Source organism: Mytilus edulis, chromosome 2 (assembly GCF_963676685.1).
Source record: "Mytilus edulis chromosome 2, xbMytEdul2.2, whole genome shotgun sequence".
In the NCBI taxonomy this organism is placed as follows: domain Eukaryota; kingdom Metazoa; phylum Mollusca; class Bivalvia; order Mytilida; family Mytilidae; genus Mytilus; species Mytilus edulis.
The window spans coordinates 45,024,386-45,050,023 of record NC_092345.1 but is presented as its reverse complement, the minus strand read 5'-3'; the positions used below and the strand labels follow the sequence as shown (position 1 = coordinate 45,050,023).

At 29.5% G+C, this 25,638-nt stretch overlaps 1 protein-coding gene across 1 annotated transcript in view; it reads left to right on the top strand.

The window, feature by feature from the left end:
• Positions 1–8,426: 8,426 nt before the first annotated feature.
• Positions 8,427–25,638, top strand: part of LOC139510568 (uncharacterized) — a 29,917-nt gene continuing 12,705 nt past the window's right edge. Inside the window, exon 1 of the mRNA XM_071297132.1 lies at positions 8,427–8,549. Coding sequence (XP_071153233.1) covers positions 8,492–8,549 — 58 coding nt within the window. The 5' untranslated portion in view covers positions 8,427–8,491. The remainder of the gene's footprint in view (positions 8,550–25,638) is intronic.

Below are 25,638 nucleotides of genomic sequence, written 5' to 3'. Positions count from 1 at the left end.
ATTAAACAAAAATAGATTTTAAAAATGGACCGAAATAATCAGGAATTTAATTCATGAGTGTTAGTTTAGTTTAAACAATATTTTAGTCAAATAAATTGAATTGGATTTGGCAACTTTCATAGCCTGAGTGTTAAACCGAATAGATGTAAAGAGTCAAGAATTTTAAATTAAAAAAAAAAAAAGATATTATGAAAATAATTACTAAAAATTATATGTTACAGCAGGGGTGAACGGCCATTTCTCTAATTTTTTTGCGCTATTTTCACATTTCTTGATCGGTGTGAAAAATTATTTCTCCTCACTAATGAAAACTGTGTTCTCGGCAAATGAGTGGTCAAAAATTTATTGTGACGTTAATTTTTTTTTTTTTTTTTTTTAATTTTCCTTATTGTGACGTCATAAAAAGGGCGACTATGCTTCATGAAGTCATATCAAAAGTACACATATTTCTTCAAATCTTTGAAAAGGAGGGCTACAAATTATTAGAGAAACCACTATAACTCGTGTATTACGATATTTCTCCACAGTCAACAGTTATATTTTAATGATTTAAAAAGCTCGGAAAGCCTCGCGCTTTAAATGTTAAAATTTAACTCTCTCGAGTGGAGAAATATCGTAGCACACTTGTTGCAGTTATGGAATCTGTATATCCAAGACCACATCGATTGATCAGCGGTAACCTCACTATTAATACCGTAAAGGCAGAACTCACCGTTTCATAATCTAGAGGACTACGGGTCTTCTTATTGTTCTTACACCAAAATGAAAAAAAAAAGTTACATAATTTGTTGAATTTTCATTGTTTAGTGTGTGTTACATTTTAATGTTGTGTCGATGTTCTCCTCTTGTATTTAATGCGTTTCCCTCAGTTTTAGTTTGTTACCCCGATTTTGTTTTTTGTCCATCGATTTACGAGTTTTTAACAGCGGTATACTACTGTTGCCTTTATTTTGAACGTTTTAAACCAATCACTCTTTTGGAAATATTACCCAGGATACATTCTGAAACGGCAAATAGTTCGGATTTGATCCCCAGAATTTAATTTTCAGTGAATTAGATCAAAGATAATATAGGAATATATATTTACTCTTTTCTATATTCTTCATATGCATTTCTTAAAGGAGAATTCGCATAGAAATATCTAAAGTTAAATTATACATCATAAATTACATACTATTGAAAAATGTATGAGACAATCTTTCAGATGAAGAAAGACAACTGTTATATTTCTGATGAATACGTTATACATTTAGTTTTTACAATTTATAGAATGTATAGGTTTATATCGATGTTGATATGATGTATAGTTATGTTTACCTTTCATACTGATATTTCCACTTTCTCTTATACGACTTAGTAGAAAGTACAGTCTTATTTCGATGTCAACGTATGATGTATATTCGGTTACTTGATTATCTCTACTACATATATTCATTCAAAGACATTTTTTGAAATTCAGTGATATTTTTTATCTAGTGCAATGCTTCATCTAAATTATCAACAGTTACCTTTATGTTTTTTTACTGAGTGATCTGTTGTTATATATTTCTAAATGCTCCTTTCGAATTAAGAAATTAAGACATAATAAAACAATTAAAGAGATTCAGAGTTAGAAACCCTAAAGTACAATAAAAATCCGCAAAATGTATACAACAGAAGAAACATGCAGTTTTATATAATATTATCCACGAGATTCAGTTTACATCTTCACATACACACAAATTATGAATTGTAGAAATCTCGTTTTTTATCCAAATATGCCAATATCAGATAACAATAAAATCGTATTAATTCATGGGAAATTAATTTCTTTGCATATGTCGAGTGCTTGTGTCAAAGTCAACATTGTCACTTTTGTGTATTCATATGAAGCAAAATTTATACCGAACCTTCCCAAAGTGTAAAATTTGAAGTAGTTATAACACAGTCAAAATTACGAGAGTGTTAAGCGAGTTATATAATCCAATTAACAAAATATTTGAAAAAGGCAGTCTTTGAAATCAATCATCTATTCTTACGCCTTCACATTATAAAAAAAGTAGAAAACATATGTTTTAATGATTGTAACATGTTAGCATTAGACAATAGAAAAAAGATTCATTAAACTATCTTTAATGACTTTTCATATTAAACATAAAAGTGTTTTTTAGAGTAAATTGAAAATGATCAAACATTTACATTGTTCACTTGTGAAAAATATGACGAATATATAGTTATCAAAGGTACCAGGATTATAATTTTATACGCCAGACGCGTGTTTAACAGTTGGTTGATAAAGGCCAATGTTGTAAATGGCAATACATGTACCCTCGAATTGTTACAGATGAAGTTGCCGTTTAACTTTGGTACAGGTACAAATATACATGTAGGTGGTAGCCTTTGGTTGACTTTCTTGCAGGGCTGCTACTGACAGTTATTGGTGTAGCTTGCTTTTTCTTGCTGACTGTCTCAGCTAAACAGACATGATTGCTAAAAATAAACATGGAATTTAGTACAAAAATATATATAGATAAAAAAATATATATTTATATATTATCTTATTAAATGTGTTGCAGCCACAGGCTTGATTCCCCTTTTTAAAATACACATTTCAATGTCCTATTAAAAATTAGCTCAGTAGTGAATCTTAAAAATCGACACCCACAAAATCAATTCATTGCAATAGTTACAACACGAACAGAAAAATTTAAACATATATTATAATAAAAATATGCAGAACAAATTATTATTATTTAGGCTGTGACCGGTTGTTTGTTCAAAACGATATTATGCAGACATACCCGATATGTTGTTTATCCTTTGATAGTCAATGTTACCCATATTTGAATGATTAAATGATGCTTAAACATATCCTAGGGGGGGGGGGGGAAATTTGATCACTCAAAAGCAAAATATTTTATAAATGCCATAAATACGATATTAAGAACTGTAAAATTTGATGCTGAATTAAATTCTTACAAACTAAAATGATATAGAAAACTGATTAAAGAAGCTTAACAAGATCCTTACACGCAAGTTTAATCTGAGAAATTCCAAAACTAAAATTTCAAAAAGAACAATGATGTTCAATTTCCACCTTTTTCCAAATGATTAAGTCGTACAAGTACTGGGCCATGCAAATCTTACTATTACTATTGTACTTATATTCTGTAAAATGGTTCATCTCATCTCTTTCGGATTATGCCAAATATTTATAAGAACCATTGAATCTGGTTATAAACATGCTGAATACTTATCTAACCTTGAAATTCCACAACGTTTTACACTTGGACTGTTATTATTCGTTTTCTATTTAGATTTTAAACCAAATAGTTCCTGAAATAATTTGTCAACGATTTTTACGAAACATAACTTAGATATACAAAATATTTCATAAAAGAAAGCTAAATTATGAACATAATCCTCAATAGCATAGAAGACAATTATCATTAAAATAAAATCCGAATTAAACATGATGAAATTTGACCTAACCAATTCAATATTGACAAACCTGGCATGGTGCAAGGAAATATATGAAGAACCTATAGATTATTTAAAATAACATTGGCCTTGACAAGTATTTACTGTAAAGTAAATGTAAAACAATAAATGAGTTATCCAAATTAAGAATCAGTACCCATGAACTTGAAATAGAAAAGGGGAGACATAAAGGAACACCCCAGAAACAAATTTGTAAATTATGTAATAATGACATTGTTCTTCCATGTGGTCGCCATGTGCTCCTATATTTCAGTTAACGTTGCTCTTGACGTGAGAGCCTTCAAAAATAATTCATTATATTAACGTCACTTTATGACGAAACACCATTAATGCGTTAGTAAAAACCACCAAGTATAATTTCAAAGGTTTGAATATTTCTAAATACTTCCTGACAATATTTTTTGGTTTTATATTTGAGTTCAATTGTCTCCTGCCTTCCTCCTTGGATCCCAATTGAAAAAGGCTTGTTACGTCAGATTTAAGGTTCACCAATTAGATTATGGTATAGTAAACTCACCAATAACCAAACAAAACATATAGGGTACAGCGCACCGTGATAACTGAATTTAAGTACAAGATTTAAAATCTATTAATAAACTACATATTTTGAAATTTGTAATAAATAGACTTAAGGAGGCTCGCGGGTATAAGATTTTCAGAAAAAAATTAAAAAACTTTAATTGTTCATTACAAATTTTGTTTATTACCTTTAGTAGTTGTTACCTTATTAAATGGTACAAAAATTATTCCAAAAAAATCAATTCGTGTTGGCCCCAGCTGACTTTTAAAATGTAGTTATCATTGAAAAAGCTCCAAATTATCTCCCTTTGGTGCATAAATGCCATTTTTTGGCATTTAAATTGAAATCTCTTTTTTAACTCATTGGTGACGTATATCTTTTATTATTGTTTTCGAATAAGCTGTACATAGACTAAATAATTGTAAAATTTAAGCGATGTCTGTAATTCAGTTTTTTTTTTTTTTTTTATTTCGATATTACGGCTATTTCTCCAGAAAACAAAAACAGAAAAAATGACATTAACAAAAATGTATGCTCCTTTCGAAGGCAGATTTTGAGCTTAAATGAACGGTGATGCCATTTTTTTTTCATTTTTCTATTCAGAATGAGATAAAGTTTATTTATAGAAAAATATAGAGAAATCCTATATTATAAAAAAAAAATGATTTAGACCCCCGAGCCCCCTTAACCATTCGCACAGATGGAACGAAAGTTATAAAAAAGTTTCGGTAAGTTTAGCTTTATATCATTTTCATGTTAAGTAAATAAGTATAAGGTTTTTATGTAACACCTAGCAGAACTCATTTCCATAATATAAAAGAAATGCAAAATTCGAAATTCGAAATTAAAGTGTTATGTTAAGTAGCAATGAACAGTTAAGAGTGTTAATTCGCTTTTGGCTCGTAGATTTCTTTTAAAGCTACCTTACGAGAATTAGTTGGGAAATATCATTAGTTATCTTGAAGTAATCAGGGGTGTACAGAATTTTACACCGTTTTTGTAAATTCATACACCCTGGGGAGCATCTAAGATAACGAATTTATTTACTCATTTTTAAACCGGGAAGTAAAATTGAAAAAGGCTAATGAAAAAATCTCAGCGATTTCAACGATGTTTCTGCGTATAGTCAAATGCTTTTTCTTTCTTTATTTTTTGTATATTCAGGAAATATCTTTTTTTACAAATTTTTGGCATCAAATTTATTTATTTTTTATTTTTTATATTTTTCATTTTTTTGACTTTTTGACGTTGTATTTTGTGTTGAGTTTTGCAAATTTCTTATACTTTTTATTTTTTGGCAAAATTGTATTTATCCAGGGGTGAACAATTTACACCGGGATAATTAATCAATCAGATTGCAGTATTTTTCTACACAAGAAACACATTTTCTTTTATGTCCAGATAGATGAATATTATCATAAAATATCCTTTTATAGAGGGGTTGAAATACTACATTCAACCAAATGTGTATATTTTTTAATCAAATCTATAAAATATTGCAAAAAAAAAAATATGCAAACTTAATTTGGTACAACGCCAAGAAAAGAGAATGGTTAAAAAGTATAAGGGTAAATGTTTATATGATTATATTACTGAATACTGTCTAAATCACAAAAGATAAGCACTTGTAAATGTCCTGCAAATTATTCTTAGTCATTCCGAGACTTTAATTTACAGTAAATTGAAATTAAAACAGTTTAAGGAATATCCTTTTGTCTAATTTTCTTATAATTGAATGTATTTGCATCAGACATATAAAAGAGATGTTTAACTAGCTATAAAACCAGATTTAATCCACCTTTTTCTACATGAGAAACGACCTGTACAAAGTCAGAAAAATGACAGTTGTTTCCCACTCTTTTGATGTGTTTTAGCTTTTGATTTTGCCATTTAATTAGGTATTTTCAATATCGAATTATCCTTGGAGTTTGGTATGTTTGTCATTTCACTTTTTCCTTTTACATCTCTTTTGCAGTTTGATACGGAACATATACACTTGATTTATTTCATCAACGATGTTACTAGATTCTTTATTAGAAAAAGAAAGACAACTGTGATTTAGTTATACGACAAGTTGTATGTTTTTTCTTGGTCTTATGATTTGTCATTATCGACATATAGATTATAATATTGTATTGTCACTTATATTTATTTCTATGATGTTTTAATTGAGACTTTTCAAAATTTCAAGTATTTCTCCAGATCGTCATTCAATATTAAAGGACACATATATTAAGTTCCTGTGCACTGCGCTGGGAGCATGTGTGTACAACGTATGAAAGTTTTCCGGATTAAAAATAATTACACGGTTTTGTTTCTTCTTCTTGAAAAAATTAGTTTATAGCATATAGAATAAAATAAAGAAAAAAACATCTATAAGGCAAGAGGAAAAACGGTTTTTATACACGGAATCTGAAAAGTGTCATTGTAAATTTTCATAATCTAACTCAGGTTCGTAAAATATTTTGCGTGTTGACAAATAACAAAACAAAAGTCTCTGACTATTTGTCACCAACCAATTCAAATTTCAAGATGATTTTATTGCAGTTATTCTTCAATTTAAAGCTTATAAAGCTATAAATCAAGAAATGCTGTAAAATAAAACTGTCTAGATGGATCTGTTTTGTTCGAAAGTTGTGGCTTTTGTTGCTGGAGAGTATTAACATAAAAGAACTAAATAAACATGACAAAATTCAACTAATACATCTAAAAAAAATCTCGCATTTATTATATATTTTGAGCGACGTCATGTCAAAAATCAACTAAATACTTCAGCGGGATTCCACGTACTGTTTAAACTGCAACAACCATTTCTTATTTTACTGCCAATTACACATTTGATATGTATATTGATGTTAGTATCATAGTCAACTGTCATGATTAAGAACCATTTTAATAAAAAGATTGGCGTTTGAATTGAGTACTCTTAGCCGTAATGCAAATTTTAATCGATAAAACAAGTACCAAACACTTAAAGATTATTTTATTTTAAACGACGAAAAAAGTGAAATAACAAAAATACTGAACTCCGAGGAAAATTCAAAACGGAAAGTCTATGATGAGTTAATTTCCCGAATCAAATGGCAAAATCAAACGACAAAACACATGAAACGAATGGTCATACATAATCTTACAGTATCCTTATCTATGCAAAACATAGCCCACAAGGGTGACTGGGGAATAGAAATATGGTCACTTGGCATTCTCCCGACTGGCAGTAAAACGCTTACCGAAGTGGGGCGTCCGCTTGGCTGTGCGGGATGTATTAAGTTCGCAGTCACGTCCGGTCGGATTGGGGACGTTAAATCCGATGTCTCGTGTAAAGAGAGTGCAACGTTCTTTGCACGTTAAGAACCCTTTAAACAACTCTTTGAGGGCCCGTAGACCGCCTGTTATAATGCAAAATTTCTGTCCCTATCCAATATACCCTCATTTTTCTGTGGCAGTCCAAATTTCCCCGACTATCATCCCGAACGGCCTCTATTATGACAAGACCTATTGCATTTATTGTGAACTTGTTACCGTCCTGAATATGAATGAAATATTTGCCACTGGACGTTAAGCAACCAACAATCAATCAATCAATCTATTTAAAATTGTGTTACAAGAGTTCTGGTTCTCATTTATATCATTGATGTGTAAACTATTTGTCTTGACTTACTCTAAATAAACTGATTCACTAAATCATATCTCAACTGAAAATAATTGAAAATTAATATGATTCAAAGAAAAGACAAACAAAATGAAATCTAAATAAATATACATGAATTTGTATGTGGATCGATAATGTTTTTTTAAAACAATGCTCCTATTAAAAACAGAATATGTCATTGACAATATTTTTCGACTTTTTACACACTATTTTTTTTATGATTCTTGACTAATTTAATTTGAAAAGCGTCAAGTTATGATTAATAAATGTTTTGTCTTGTTTTTTATTTTCCAACTCTTAATACCTATTCGGTTCTGATGTGTGGGTTAACACTCATGATTTAATTTCGTGTTTATTTCTGTCCACAATTCGTTTATGTCTAATATAAAACCATTTATCAAACAATTTAGAATGGAAACGGTGAATGTTTATAATACAAAATATACTAATATTCAAAATATTGAGAAACATCTGCTAATCTGTACAGTTTTTAACTTGTATTTTACATGTATGTTGTAATTGTTTTTTTCACATATTTATGCTGATTTATATATATATGCATTAAACAATTTATTTTTTCTTAAGTATTTTTATGTATGCGTTTAAAATAATCTCATTGATTTTAAAACTTTTTTCTTATTGAAAGAGATTTTCACCCAATCATAATAAGACACTCGTCAGAGTATAGAGAGAACATATTAAATTCATTGTTTTCTCTCAAATATAAAAAGAGAAAATTTGCAAATTGTATAGTACAACTGTACAAGAAACGCACTAAACAAAAACGTTGTGATATTGAATAGTGAAGATTTAAGCTCTTCAAACTTTACAATTACAGCATGCTTCTGAGGGCAACAATTGCTTTGTTGTTTGCTGTTCTTGTCTGTTATAAACAAGGTAAGTCCTTTTTTGTAGAAAATAGTTTATTTGTATACGACAAAACATTTGCCTTGCTTGTAAGTAATGAATAGATGAAAAGCTTTAGCAGGTGATGCCACCAGTAACTTTGTGCAATTAATTAAGAGTATTTCTTAGCGTTTTAATGTGATAATATACATCGCATACTATGTGAGGGTGGTGGTAATTATATGAGTCTTATCTTTTGTATACTTTATTCAGAAGCAATACAGCTTATAGAATATACATTTTACAATATTTTTGAATGCGTCAGTGTAATATAAATAAGAATAATTATACACAATACATGTATGGCGGAGAATGAAAATAAATTCATATGATGAATGACTAATACAACTACATATTACGATTTTTTTCAATATTAAACAAAATTTTACCTAAATTATTAAGTTCTTTCACATTGTGAACTGATAACAACTGTATAAGTTTAAAAGTGGATGGATATAGCCAATAATATTTCTTAATGTATAGTTTTCTTACATTACTATATCTATTACATTCTAGAATAACATGGTATTTATCTTCTACAATATTGTTATTGCACATAGTACATAATCTATTTTCTCTATCTACATTGTAATACCTGCCTATCATTATATGTAAGGGTGGTGGTAATTGCATGAAATTCTTCTCTTATGTATTCTTATCATAATGACTGTTGTGTGTATAATTAAATTTCTTTGCTAATCATCAGCCAAAAAAGATCTTTATATTAATTACGGAATTAGTTTATGATTTTTTTGTTTAAGCGCGTTATTTCATATAAGTTGGAGTTAATATTTATGAATATTGTCAAATTTTCTATTACACAAATGGTAGTTTAACGACAATTTTCCGGGACTTCTATTCTTTATAATTAATCTCTATTATTCAAGGTAAGAATTATAAGCCTCCATTTCTTTGAATTATGTAGGGACGCATTCGTTTGTAAAAATTTCATGAGCTGAGGGTTATTGACTCTAGAGATTCATTTGAAATTGATCAGCTTTTTTATCAGAAAGTTAATTCAAATATAAAAAAAGCTGTTCAAATCGTTTACTTACATATGGAAGTGTTTAAAAATTGTATACCTAAGATATTCTTTATAGCTTTGTTAATTACAATACAAATTTGAATCCAGATTGTGGCTTATGTGGGGTTTTTTTTTGCGGGTAACATTATCAAAAATAAAAGCTATTTGTAGTAAATATATGATTGTGATTGATAAAGTTTGATTTTGTCAGTTTTTATGGCCTTCCCTTTTTGAACTTTCCTTTGAGTCTATTTTTATATTTTTTATACCAAAAATGCACTGAAAATATTTGAAGCAATATTGAATTTGTCCAACTTAAATACAACAAATCTAGGGGAAAAATCAACATTTAAACCTGGTCATTGTTTTAAAAGTTTTAACATTTTATAAGAATTAACAGAAAGTGATTGGTTTCTAGCGTATATTTTTTAAAATTTATTTCACAAACTGACAGTTTTGCAAGTGATATTAAAAGAAATCATCACCAAAACACTATTTAAGTTGACATGTTTTACATAAAAAAAAATTTTAAGTTAACTGTATGTGTTCTTTCCCATGTAATTGGCAAGATCGAAAATTCTACAATGAAGCAGCCGACGTAGACCTTCTAGTTCCAAATGAATACCAATTGCATATTGCACCTGACATTGTTATAGAATGTTTGATTAGAAAAGGACCGTAAATTTCCCGCTTTCAATAACATTAATTCTAATACGAAAACAAAATTCGGTATCATTTCCGGAATCTGAGAAGCCTCAATAGGATATAAGGTCCACCTTTTTTTCGATGTATATGTGAAAGTTATGAAGAAAATTGGACAGTCATTACAAGTACATTTACAGATGAAAATAATAATGCTACAGTACCCAATATGCACCCAATGTTAAAGCGACGTAAATCTAGCTTTTCAACTTTTTTTCCCGTCGTCTTATCTTATAAATTATCCTGATTATGTCCCCAAATGCATAAAAAAATCTTCGAAGACATATGACTAATAACTGATCCTGAGATGATACTTCCCATTGACTTTGGCGCTATTTGTCTGCACAAAGGATGTACCCATTCTAGCTTAAACTCTGGTCTGGGTACCAAGGGACAGAGATGTTTGTGGGAGAGTAAAAAAAACAATCTTCAGATGTACTGATATTTTTAGGTCCCAGAGTCAGAATCAAACTCAGGACCTTATGCACTGTATACATCTGTAACTTTTAGAGCACAAACCCACACAAAAAGTGCTTCAACCTTTTCATCTGCCATATATAACTGATCGCTATTTGTCCTCCAATTCTGGACATCATACAGGTTCCTGTGAAATTTTGACCTCATAAAACAAAATATCTATTACCACAATGGAAAAGTGATTTTTGTATGAGGTCAATAGTACCATATACCTACTTTATACCATGTGGTCTTGTTTCCATATATTAAATTACTACTGTATGAAAGAATGCTTGTAATTACTGAAAACTAACTTAAGTTCTCAATGTAATCACCTGAGATACAAATCACTGCTGCTAAAAGAATGGCAAAAGTCACCCGAGGGACATTCACACTCATAAATTGAAAATAAACGCCAAGGCTTAAAAAGAAAAGATAGACAAACAAAAGAACACCAAACACAACAAAGAAAAATAAAGACTTAGCAACACGAATCCCACCAAAAACTGGGGGTGATCTCAGGTGCTCTGGAAGAGTAAGCATATCCTGCTCCACATGCCGCACTCATCATGTATAATTGATGAAATATTGATGAATATTGACTGCTGTTGTGCAGTCTATTGAACTTCATACTGTCTTTAATATTATGCAATTATTACATAGAATTGAATAATGTTGACATTTCTAGAATATACCAGTATACGAAAAATGAATCAACATTATTTTCTATTTTAGTTTCAAATCAAACTGATGGGAAAAAGTAGAAAAAAATCATTGTTGATCTGTGACCCTGGTAATAGTTGTTAAACTACCAATATGATATATATTGCTTCTATCTTGTATGTAACATACCTTGAAAACTACCCTACTTTATTAAGCGACATGCAAACTATTCCGTATGATGGACAAAGAAAGAGAGTTCTTTTTTCTAAGATCAAAGAAACTTTAAATCTTTAATGACATTTAGATGCTCTTCCAGGATTCTGAAAAAGGGGCAACATACAACACAACGTTCAGAGTTTGACATGATAAAAGAATATGCATTTACAATGTAGCTTCATACACCCCCTTCTCCCTCCCCTTACTAAAATTTAAAATCACATCTTTATGTCAACATGTTTGTATCTTGATTTTTTAATCTTCTTGTCTTACTAATGATAAGCTAAATAGCTGAAATAAAAAAAACTTATCAACTGACGACATTATTGTCAAACTTCCCCAGTTCGTTTTACATAATCTTGCTTTTATTGATGTATTTGATGGACTTTGTTTTTGTCTTTTCGTCCTTATTCTTGTGATTGATATGTAGTCTGTCATTCAACCACCTGTGGTTTCTGCTTGTCCTCTTTGTATCTTTGTTTTGCAACACATGGATTTTTGTTTGAAAAATCATCAAGTTAACATTTGCCTTTCTATAAGCCAGTACTAATATAGCAAGTATAACCTAAATATTGACCTTCGAAAACGCATTATGGTTACTTATTACATAACATTTTTATAATCTCAGATTGTTGATTTTGTCTGCTGCCTCTTATATAAAGTATTTTTCTTTATTGGTTTATTTGTCATTTTGAACAATAATATATGTTCAAGCTTATTGTAATAATCAGTTGTAATTGGCTTAGGTCATGCATCAAAAGATTGGTAATAACACAAACAAACAGTATCATAAAACTAATAGACAAAACAACACCGATTTAAGTGTTCTATTAGGTATCGGAAGCTAGTTCAAAAGTAGTTATTACATATGAATGAATCTTCGTCTCCCACAATAATTGCAATCAATACACATTCCGTGGATTTAGTATTGAAACGTCACAAACAGCCTGGAAAACGCATAACATTGTCTGACAACATTTTTAATACATTTGTACCTATTTGTCTTGTGTAACATGTGCATGACATATTTGTTTAATCATGTATGATAATATTATACTTTCTTATCAAATGTTGTTGGAATATAACTCTTTTTCAGCATTTGAAAATCAATAAATATTTTCTATAACTGAGGTTTGCTTCTTAATTGTGTTGAATTAGATAAAGAGATGATTGTTGATGCTTATACATTCAGATTGTGAATAGGGTACAAGGTCCCATCGGGTCTAAGGTAAAACAAAACTATTCTGCCTGTTTATGATTTTTTCATAGCATCGGAAATCCTGCTGACCAGAAAGTTAAATTGACGACCACCCATATTATTATTTTAGGCGAAAAAAAGACGAGCATTTTGGAGACATCATTTCTTAACGACAGAACACTTATCATTTTTGCCTAAATTCAAATTTCAGATTTTCGAATTAAAAGTTTAATAGAGATACCCAAAAAAATGAATATACATCATACATCGAAATAAGACTGTACTTTGCACTTAGTCGTATAAGAGAAAGCGGAAATATCAGTATAAAAGGTAAACATAACTATACATCATATCAACATCGATATAAGCCTATACATTCTATAAAGTCGTAACAACTACATGTGTAACGTATTCATCAGAAATATAACAGTTGCCTTTCTTCATCTGAAAGATTGTCTCATACATTTTTCAGTAAAATGTAATTTATGATGTATAATATTACATTAGGTATTGTGAATTCTCTTTTAAGAAATGCATATGGAGATTATAGAAAAGAGTAAATATATTCCTATAATATATTTGATCTAATTCATTGAAAATTAACCCGCCTAAAGAATATAGAATTCTGGGGAACAAATCCGAACAACTCTGCATTATCAATGGTGAGATAAGCGCTGATTAATCGATGTGGTCTTTGATATATAGATTCCATAACTGCAACAAGTGTGCTACGATATTTCTCCACTCGAGACCGTTAAATTTTAATATTTAAAGCGCGAGGCTGGCAAAGCTTTATAAATAATTAAAATTTAACAGTTGAGAGTGGAGAAAAATCATACTACACGAGTTAAAGTGGTGGAATCTGTTTCTCTAATGATATGTTTACTTTTTATGTGACGTCATCAAGCATGGTCGCCTTTTTACCATATCTTCACAATAGGAAAATTCAGAAAAAAAAACCAAGAAAATTCAACGTCACAATACAATTTCGACCAATCATTTGCCGACAACAGCTTATTCACTAGTGAGGGAAAATATTGTTCTCACATCGATCAAGAAATGTGATAATAGCGCAAAAATTAGAGAAATGGACGTTTCCCCCTGCTGTAACTGATTCGTTCATATAATGTTTAGTAATTATTTTTATAATATCATATTTTTTTTTATGATTTTTGACTAATTTAATTTGAAAAGCGTCAGGTTATGATTAATAAATGTTTAATTTTGTTTTTTTATTTCCCAACTCTTAATATCTATTCGGTTCTGATGTGTGGTTTAACACTCATGATTTAAATTCGTGATTATTTCGGTCCATTTTAAAATCTATTCATGTTTAATATAAAACCATGTATCAAACAACTGAGAATGGAAACGGTGAATGTTTAAAATACAAAATATTCAAATATACAAAATAAGGAGAAACATCTGCTGATCTATGCAGATTTTAACTTGTATTTTACATGTATGTTTTAAATGTTGTTCACATATGCTGATTTATATATATATGCATTAAACAATTTATTTTTTCTTAAAGTCATAAGAAACCTCAAATCAAAAAAAAAATAATGCATATGATTTTAATAACTCAATGGATAGTTTTCATTATAAAACTTATGTACATATACTTTTTTCTGAAGAAAATTCTTTAATTTATTCATATTTAGAAGAAGTTTACTTTATTTGAATAGCTTCCTTCCAGCAAGCAATTCCCCCGAGATATTTTCCGTATGCAAGGTGACCTCAGTGTGACATCTCGTAAAAATCCGGTGACCACAATACGCATGGATGTCCTTAAAATAAACTATTATCTGAATTTACATGTTAAACACGTGCTCAATTTCCATGCTTTTTTGTTTATTTTTCGTCAATTGTTGACAAACAGGTGACAATCGTTAAACTTCGGCTTCAAGACACGAACTTTAATTACCTGCCATATTTTCACAACAAAACTGACCGATTGAAAAAAAAATTGACAATTATACGAAATTTACACGAAAAAAATGATAAATTCGAGCACAGAAGACTAAGTTTATGATGTTTGTATGCATTGGTTCAAGAATTGGAAGAACATTATTTTTCACCGGTCACTCGTTTCTTATGACTTTAAGTATTTTTATGCATGCGTAAAAATAATCACATTGATTTTAAAACTTTTTTCTTTTTGAAAGAGATTTTCACCCAATCATAATTAGACACTCGTCAGAGTATAGAAAGAACATAAGAAATTCATTGTTTTCTCTCAAGTATAAAAAGAAGAAATTTGCAAATTGTATAGTACAACTGTACAAGAAACTCGCTAAACAAAAACGTTGTGATATCGAATAGTGAACTTAACAATTACAGCATGCTTCTGAGGGCAACGATTGCTTTGTTATTTGCTGGTCTTGTCTGTTATAAACAAGGTAAATTCTTTTTTTATTTGTAAAAATTATTTTAAGTGTAGACGACAAAACATTTTCTTTGCTTGTAAAGGGTCTGTCTGTAAGTAATGAATAGATGAAAAGCTTTATCCCGTGATGCCACCAGAAACTTCGTGCAATTAATTAAGAGTATTTCTCATCGTTTTAATATTATAACATACATCACAAACATTACATGTAAAGGTGGTGGTAATCGTATGAAAGTCTTCTCTTTTGTATTCCTATCATAATGAAGGCTGTGTGTATAATTAAATTTCATTGCGTTTTGATGCTTATCATTAGCAAAAAAATCTTTCCATTAATTGCGAAATTATTTCAAATAAGTTGGAGTCAATATATTTATTAATATCGTCAAATTTTCTATTACACGTACGGTAGTTCAAGGACAATTTTCCGGGACTTGTATTTCTTTATAATTAATCTCTATTATTCAAGGTAAGAATTATAAGCCTTCATTTCTTTGAATTATGTAGGGACGCGTTCGTTTGTAAAATTTCATGAGCTGAGAGTTATTGACTTTACTCTAGAGATTCATTTGAAATGGATTAGCATTTTAGCAGTATGTTAATTCAAATCTAAAATACTTTTCAAATCGTTAACTTACATATGGAAGTGTTTAAAAATTGTATACCTAAGATATACTTTGTAGCTTTGTTTATTAAAATCTCTGATAAAAGCAATACTAATTGGAATCCAGATTGTGGCTATGTATACCACCTATGTGTTTTTTTTTTTTTTTTTGAGTAACATTATCACAAATATAAGCTCTTTGTAGTAATGAAAGCTAGTTAAGTATAAAAAAGGAACACATTTGGAGCGGTCAGAGTTGGCGGAAAAGAAAACAACGAACTTTATTCAGGTTTTAAAATCTTTTGATTCTTGTACCAAGTTAGAAATATGACAGTTGTTTTTCACTCGTTTCCGTTGATTGATATAGTTTGATTTTGTGTGGTTGGTTTTTTTTTGGACTTCCCCTTTTTTTATCTTTCCTTTGAGTTTGGTCCGTTTGTTTTACTTTTTATCAAACAATCAACAGTGCCATGAAAAAAATAATCTTCCAGATAAATCTTTAAGCGTACTTAAAAGAATTTTACTCAGTTCATTTGAAGCAATATTGAATTTGTCCAACTTTAAATACAACAAATCCAGGGAAATAAATTTATATTTAATTTTTTACAAGATTTAACATTTTGTAAGAATTTACAGAAAGTGGTTTCTAGCGTAGATGTTATAAAGGTAATGTAACAAACTGACAGTTTTGAAATTGGTACCGATAGAAATCATCACCTAGAAACTATTTTAGTTGACATGTTTTACATAATTGTTTTTTTTATAAAAGAGTAAATATATTCCTATAAAATATTTGATCTAATTCACTGAAAATTAACCCGCCTAAAGAATATAGAATTCTGGGGAACAAATCCGAACAACTCTGCATTATCAATGGTGAGATAAGCGCTGATCAATCGATGTGGTCTTGGATATATAGATTCCATAACTGCAACAAGTGTGCTACGATATTTCTCCACTCGAGACCGTTAAATCTTAATATTTAAAGCGCGAGGCTGGCAAAGCTTTATAAATAATTAAAATTTAACAGTTGAGAGTGGAGAAAAATCGTACTACACGAGTTAAAGTGGTGGATTTTGTTTCTCTAATGATTTGTAGCCCTCCTTTTCAAAAATTTGAAGAAATATGTTTACTTTTTATGTGACGTCATCAAGCATGGTCGCCTTTTTACCATATCGTCACAATAGGAAAATTCAGAAAAAAACCAAGAAATTCAACGTCACAATACAATTTCGACCAATCATTTGCCGACAACAGCTTATTCACTAGTGAGGGAAAATATTGTTCTCACATCGATCAAGAAATGTGATAATAGCGCAAAAATTAGAGAAATGGACGTTTCCCCCAGCTGTAACTGATTCGTTCATATAATGTTTAGTAATTATTTTTATAATATCATATATTTTTTTATGATTTTTGACTAATTTAATTTGAAAAGCGTCAAGTTAAGATTAATAAATGTTTTGTTTTGGTTTTTTTTATTTTCCAACTCTTAATATCTATTTGGTTCTGATGTGTGGTTTAACACTCATGATTTAAATTCGTGATTATTTCGGTCCATTTTAAAATCTATTCATGTTTAATATAAAACCATGTATCAAACAATTTAGAATGGAAACGGTGAATGTTTATAATACAAAATATTCAAATATACAACATATGGAGAAACATCTGCTGATCTATGCAGATTTTAACTTGTTTTTTACATGTATGTTCTAATTGTTGTTCACATATGCTGATTTATATATCTGTACATTAAACAATTTATTTTTTCTTAAGTATTTTTATGCATGCGTAAAAATAATCTCATTGATTTTCAAACTTTTTTTCTTTTTGAAAGAGATGTTCACCCAATCAGAATAAGACACTCGTCAGAGTATAGAAAGAACATAAGAAATTCATTGTTTTCTCTCAAGTATAAAAAGAAGAAATTTGCAAATTGTATAGTACAACTGTACAAGAAACTCGCCAAACAAAAACGTTGTGATATCGAATAGTGAACTTAACAATTACAGCATGCTTCTGAGGGCAACGATTGCTTTGTTATTTGCTGGTCTTGTCTGTTATAAACAAGGTAAATTCTTTTTTTTTTTGTAAAAATTATTTTAAGTGTAGACGACAAAACATTTTCTTTGCTTGTAAAGGGTCTGTCTGTAAGTAATGAATAGATGAAAAGCTTTATCCCGTGATGCCACCAGAAACTTCGTGCAATTAATTAAGAGTATTTCTCATCGTTTTAATATAATAACATACATCACAAACATTACATGTAAAGGTGGTGGTAATCGTATGAAAGTCTTCTCTTTTGTATTCCTATCATAATGAAGGCTGTGTGTATAATTAAATTTCATTGCGTTTTGATGCTTATCATTAGCAAAAAAATCTTTACATTAATTGCGAAATTATTTCAAATAAGTTGGAGTCAATATATTTATTAATATCGTCAAATTTTCTATTACACGTACGGTAGTTCAAGGACAATTTTCCGGGACTTGTATTTCTTTATAATTAATCTCTATTATTCAAGGTAAGAATTATAAGCCTTCATTTCTTTGAATTATGTAGGGACGCGTTCGTTTGTAAAATTTCATGAGCTGAGAGTTATTGACTTTACTCTAGAGATTCATTTGAAATGGATTAGCATTTTAGCAGTATGTTAATTCAAATCTAAAATACTTTTAAATCGTTAACTTACATATGGAAGTGTTTAAAAATTGTATACCTAAGATATACTTTGTAGCTTTGTTTATTACTATCTCTGATAAAAGCAATACTAATTGGAATCCAGATTGTGGCTATGTATACCACCTATGTGGTGTTTTTTTGGGTAACATTATCACAAATATAAGCTCTTTGTAGTAATGAAAGCTAGTTAAGTATAAAAAAAAGGAACACATTTGGAGCGGTCAGAGTTGGCGGAAAAGAAAACAACGAACTTTATTAAGATTTTAAAATCTTTTGAATTCTTGTACCAAGTTAGAAATATGACAGTTGTTTCTCACTCGTTTCCGTTGATTGATATAGTTTGATTTTGTGTGTTTTTCTGGACTTCCCCTTTTTGATCTTTCCTTTGAGTTTGGTCCGTTTGTTTTACCTTCTATCAAACAATCAACAGTGCCATGAAAAAAATAATCTTCCAGATAAATCTTTAAGCGTACTTAAAAGAATTTTACTCAGTTCATTTGAAGCAATATTGAATTTGTCCAACTTTAAATACAACAAATCCAGGAAATAAATTTATATTTAATTTTTTACAAGATTTAACATTTTGTAAGAATTTACAGAAAGTGGTTTCTAGCGTAGATGTTATAAAGGTAATGTAACAAACTGACAGTTTTGAAATTGGTACCGATAGAAATCATCACCTAGAAACTATTTTAGTTGACATGTTTTACATAATTGTTTTTTTTATAAAAGAGTAAATATATTCCTATAATATATTTGATCTAATTCACTGAAAATTAACCCGCCTAAAGAATATAGAATTCTGGGGAACAAATCCGAACAACTCTGCATTATCAATGGTGAGATAAGCGCTGATCAATCGATGTGGTCTTGGATATATAGATTCCATAACTGCAACAAGTGTGCTACGATATTTCTCCACTCGAGACCGTTAAATCTTAATATTTAAAGCGCGAGGCTGGCAAAGCTTTATAAATAATTAAAATTTAACAGTTGAGAGTGGAGAAAAATCGTACTACACGAGTTAAAGTGGTGGATTTTGTTTCTCTAATGATTTGTAGCCCTCCTTTTCAAAAATTTGAAGAAATATGTTTACTTTTTATGTGACGTCATCAAGCATGGTCGCCTTTTTACCATATCGTCACAATAGGAAAATTCAGAAAAAAACCAAGAAAATTCAACGTCACAATACAATTTCGACCAATCATTTGCCGACAACAGCTTATTCACTAGTGAGGGAAAATATTGTTCTCACATCGATCAAGAAATGTGATAATAGCGCAAAAATTAGAGAAATGGACGTTTCCCCCAGCTGTAACTGATTCGTTCATATAATGTTTAGTAATTATTTTTATAATATCATATTTTTTTTTATGATTTTTGACTAATTTAATTTGAAAAGCGTCAAGTAAAGATTAATAAATGTTTTGTTTTGTTTTTTTTTTTTTTTATTTTCCAACTCTTAATATTTATTTGGTTCTGATGTGTGGTTTAACACTCATGATTTAAATTCGTGATTATTTCGGTCCATTTTAAAATCTATTCATGTTTAATATAAAATCATGTATCAAACAATTGAGAATGGAAACGGTGAATGTTTATAATACAAAATATTCAAATATACAAAATATGGAGAAACATCTGCTGATCTATGCAGATTTTAACTTGTATTTTACATGTATGTTGTAATTGTTGTTCACATATGCTGATTTATATATCTGTGCATTAAACAATTTATTTTTTCTTAAGTATTTTTATGCATGCGTAAAAATAATCTCATTGATTTTCAAACTTTTTTTCTTTTTGAAAGAGATTTTCACCCAATCAGAATAAGACACTCGTCAGAGTATAGAAAGAACATAAGAAATTCATTGTTTTCTCTCAAGTATAAAAAGAAGAAATTTGCAAATTGTATAGTACAACTGTACAAGAAACTCGCTAAACAAAAACGTTGTGATATCGAATAGTGAACTTAACAATTACAGCATGCTTCTGAGGGCAACGATTGCTTTGTTATTTGCTGGTCTTGTCTGTTATAAACAAGGTAAATTCTTTTTTTTTTTGTAAAAATTATTTTAAGTGTAGACGACAAAACATTTTCTTTGTTTGTAAAGGGTCTGTCTGTAAGTAATGAATAGATGAAAAGCTTTATCCCGTGATGCCACCAGAAACTTCGTGCAATTAATTAAGAGTATTTCTCATCGTTTTAATATTATAACATACATCACAAACATTACATGTAAAGGTGGTGGTAATCGTATGAAAGTCTTCTCTTTTGTATTCCTATCATAATGAAGGCTGTGTGTATAATTAAATTTCATTGCGTTTTGATGCTTATCATTAGCAAAAAAATCTTTCCATTAATTGCGAAATTATTTCAAATAAGTTGGAGTCAATATATTTATTAATATCGTCAAATTTTCTATTACACGTACGGTAGTTCAAGGACAATTTTCCGGGACTTGTATTTCTTTATAATTAATCTCTATTATTCAAGGTAAGAATTATAAGCCTTCATTTCTTTGAATTATGTAGGGACGCGTTCGTTTGTAAAATTTCATGAGCTGAGAGTTATTGACTTTACTCTAGAGATTCATTTGAAATTGATTAGCATTTTAGCAGTATGTTAATTCAAATCTAAAATACTTTTCAAATCGTTAACTTACATATGGAAGTGTTTAAAAATTGTATACCTAAGATATACTTTGTAGCTCTGTTTATTACAATCTCTGATAAAAGCAATACTAATTGGAATCCAGATTGTGGCTATGTATACCACCTATGTGGTGGTCTTTTTTTTTTGAGTAACATTATCACAAATATAAGCTCTTTGTAGTAATGAAAGCTAGTTAAGTATAAAAAAGGAACACATTTGGAGCGGTCAGAGTTGGCGGAAAAGAAAACAACGAACTTTATTCAGGTTTTAAAATCTTTTGATTCTTGTACCAAGTTAGAAATATGACAGTTGTTTATCACTCGTTTCCGTTGATTGATATAGTTTGATATTGTGTGTTTTTCTGGACTTCCCCTTTTTGATCTTTCCTTTGAGTTTGGTCCGTTTGTTTTACTTTTTATCAAACAATCAACAGTGCCATGAAAAAAATAATCTTCCAGATAAATCTTTAAGCGTACTTAAAAGAATTTTACTCAGTTCATTTGAAGCAATATTGAATTTGTCCAACTTTAAATACAACAAATCCAAGGAAATAAATTTATATTTAATTTTTTACAAGATTTAACATTTTGTAAGAATTTACAGAAAGTGGTTTCTAGCGTAGATGTTATAAAGGTAATGTAACAAACTGACAGTTTTGCAATTGGTACTGATAGAAATCATCACTATTTTAGTTGACATGTTTTACATAATTGTTTTTTTTTTATAAAAGAGTAAATATATTCCTATAATATATTTGATCTAATTCACTGAAAATTAACCCGCCTAAAGAATATAGAATTCTGGGGAACAAATCCGAACAACTCTGCATTATCAATGGTGAGATAAGCGCTGATCAATCGATGTGGTCTTGGATATATAGATTCCATAACTGCTACAAGTGTGCTACGATATTTCTCCACTCGAGACCGTTAAATTTTAATATTTAAAGCGCGAGGCTGGCAAAGCTTTATAAATAATTAAAATTTAACAGTTGAGAGTGGAGAAAAATCGTACTACACGAGTTAAAGTGGTGGATTTTGTTTCTCTAATGATTTGTAGCCCTCCTTTTAAAAAAATTGAAGAAATATGTTTTCTTTTTATGTGACGTCATCAAGCATGGTCGCCTTTTTACCATATCGTCACAATAGGAAAATTCAGAAAAAAACCAAGAAAATTCAACGTCACAATACAATTTCGACCAATCATTTGCCGACAACAGCTTATTCACTAGTGAGGGAAAATATTGTTCTCACATCGATCAAGAAATGTGATAATAGCGCAAAAATTAGAGAAATGGACGTTTCCCCCAGCTGTAACTGATTCGTTCATATAATGTTTAGTAATTATTTTTATAATATCATAATTTTTTTTATGATTTTTGACTAATTTAATTTGAAAAGCGTCAAGTTAAGATTAATAAATGTTTTGTTTTGTTTTTTTATTTTCCAACTCTTAATATCTATTTGGTTCTGATGTGTGGTTTAACACTCATGATTTAAATTCGTGATTATTTCGGTCCATTTTAAAATCTATTCATGTTTAATATAAAACCATGTATCAAACAATTGAGAATGGAAACGGTGAATGTTTATAATACAAAATATTCAAATATACAAAATATGGAGAAACATCTGCTGATCTATGCAGATTTTAACTTGTATTTTACATGTATGTTGTAATTGTTGTTCACATATGCTGATTTATATATCTGTACATTAAACAATTTATTTTTTCTTAAGTATTTTTATGCATGCGTAAAAATAATCTCATTGATTTTCAAACTTTTTTTCTTTTTGAAAGAGATTTTCACCCAATCAGAATAAGACACTCGTCAGAGTATAGAAAGAACATAAGAAATTCATTGTTTTCTCTCAAGTATAAAAAGAAGAAATTTGCAAATTGTATAGTACAACTGTACAAGAAACTCGCTAAACAAAAACGTTGTGATATCGAATAGTGAACTTAACAATTACAGCATGCTTCTGAGGGCAACGATTGCTTTGTTATTTGCTGGTCTTGTCTGTTATAAACAAGGTAAATTCTTTTTTTTTTGTAAAAAATATTTTAAGTGTAGACGACAAAACATTTTCTTTGCTTGTAAAGGGTCTGTCTGTAAGTAATGAATAGATGAAAAGCTTTATCCCGTGATGCCACCAGAAACTTCGTGCAATTAATTAAGAGTATTTCTCATCGTTTTAATATTATAACATACATCACAAACATTACATGTAAAGGTGGTGGTAATCGTATGAAAGTCTTCTCTTTTGTATTCCTATCATAATGACTGCTGTGTGTATAATTAAATTTCATTGTGTTTTGATGCTTATCATTAGCAAAAAAATCTTTCCATTAATTGCGAAATTATTTCAAATAAGTTGGAGTCAATATATTTATTAATATCGTCAAATTTTCTATTACACGTACGGTAGTTCAAGGACAATTTTCCGGGACTTGTATTTCTTTATAATTAATCTCTATTATTCAAGGTAAGAATTATAAGCCTTCATTTCTTTGAATTATGTAGGGACGCGTTCGTTTGTAAAATTTCATGAGCTGAGAGTTATTGACTTTACTCTAGAGATTCATTTGAAATGGATTAGCATTTTAGCAGTATGTTAATTCAAATCTAAAATACTTTTCAAATCGTTAACTTACATATGGAAGTGTTTAAAAATTGTATACCTAAGATATACTTTGTAGCTTTGTTTATTAAAATCTCTGATAAAAGCAATACTAATTGGAATCCAGATTGTGGCTATGTATACCACCTATGTGTTTTTTGTTTTTTTTTTTAGTAACATTATCACAAATATAAGCTCTTTGTAGTAATGAAAGCTAGTTAAGTATAAAAAAGGAACACATTTGGAGCGGTCAGAGTTGGCGGAAAAGAAAACAACGAACTTTATTCAGGTTTTAAAATCTTTTGATTCTTGTACCAAGTTAGAAATATGACAGTGTTTTTCACTCGTTTCCGTTGATTGATATAGTTTGATTTTGTGTGGTTGGTTTTTTTTTGGACTTCCCCTTTTTTTATCTTTCCTTTGAGTTTGGTCCGTTTGTTTTACTTTTTATCAAACAATCAACAGTGCCATGAAAAAAATAATCTTCCAGATAAATCTTTAAGCGTACTTAAAAGAATTTTACTCAGTTCATTTGAAGCAATATTGAATTTGTCCAACTTTAAATACAACAAATCCAGGGAAATAAATTTATATTTAATTTTTTACAAGATTTAACATTTTGTAAGAATTTACAGAAAGTGGTTTCTAGCGTAGATGTTATAAAGGTAATGTAACAAACTGACAGTTTTGAAATTGGTACCGATAGAAATCATCACCTAGAAACTATTTTAGTTGACATGTTTTACATAATTGTTTTTTTTAAAAAAGAGTAAATATATTCCTATAAAATATTTGATCTAATTCACTGAAAATTAACCCGCCTAAAGAATATAGAATTCTGGGGAACAAATCCGAACAACTCTGCATTATCAATGGTGAGATAAGCGCTGATCAATCGATGTGGTCTTGGATATATAGATTCCATAACTGCAACAAGTGTGCTACGATATTTCTCCACTCGAGACCGTTAAATCTTAATATTTAAAGCGCGAGGCTGGCAAAGCTTTATAAATAATTAAAATTTAACAGTTGAGAGTGGAGAAAAATCGTACTACACGAGTTAAAGTGGTGGATTTTGTTTCCCTAATGATTTGTAGCCCTCCTTTTCAAAAATTTGAAGAAATATGTTTACTTTTTATGTGACGTCATCAAGCATGGTTGCCTTTTTACCATATCGTCACAATAGGAAAATTCAGAAAAAAACCAAGAAATTCAACGTCACAATACAATTTCGACCAATCATTTGCCGACAACAGCTTATTCACTAGTGAGGGAAAATATTGTTCTCACATCGATCAAGAAATGTGATAATAGCGCAAAAATTAGAGAAATGGACGTTTCCCCCAGCTGTAACTGATTCGTTCATATAATGTTTAGTAATTATTTTTATAATATCATATATTTTTTAATGATTTTTGACTAATTTAATTTGAAAAGCGTCAAGTTAAGATTAATAAATGTTTTGTTTTGGTTTTTTTTATTTTCCAACTCTTAATATCTATTTGGTTCTGATGTGTGGTTTAACACTCATGATTTAAATTCGTGATTATTTCGGTCCATTTTAAAATCTATTCATGTTTAATATAAAACCATGTATCAAACAATTTAGAATGGAAACGGTGAATGTTTATAATACAAAATATTCAAATATACAACATATGGAGAAACATCTGCTGGTCTATGCAGATTTTAACTTGTTTTTTACATGTATGTTCTAATTGTTGTTCACATATGCTGATTTATATATCTGTACATTAAACAATTTATTTTTTCTTAAGTATTTTTATGCATGCGTAAAAATAATCTCATTGATTTTCAAACTTTTTTTCTTTTTGAAAGAGATTTTCACCCAATCAGAATAAGACACTC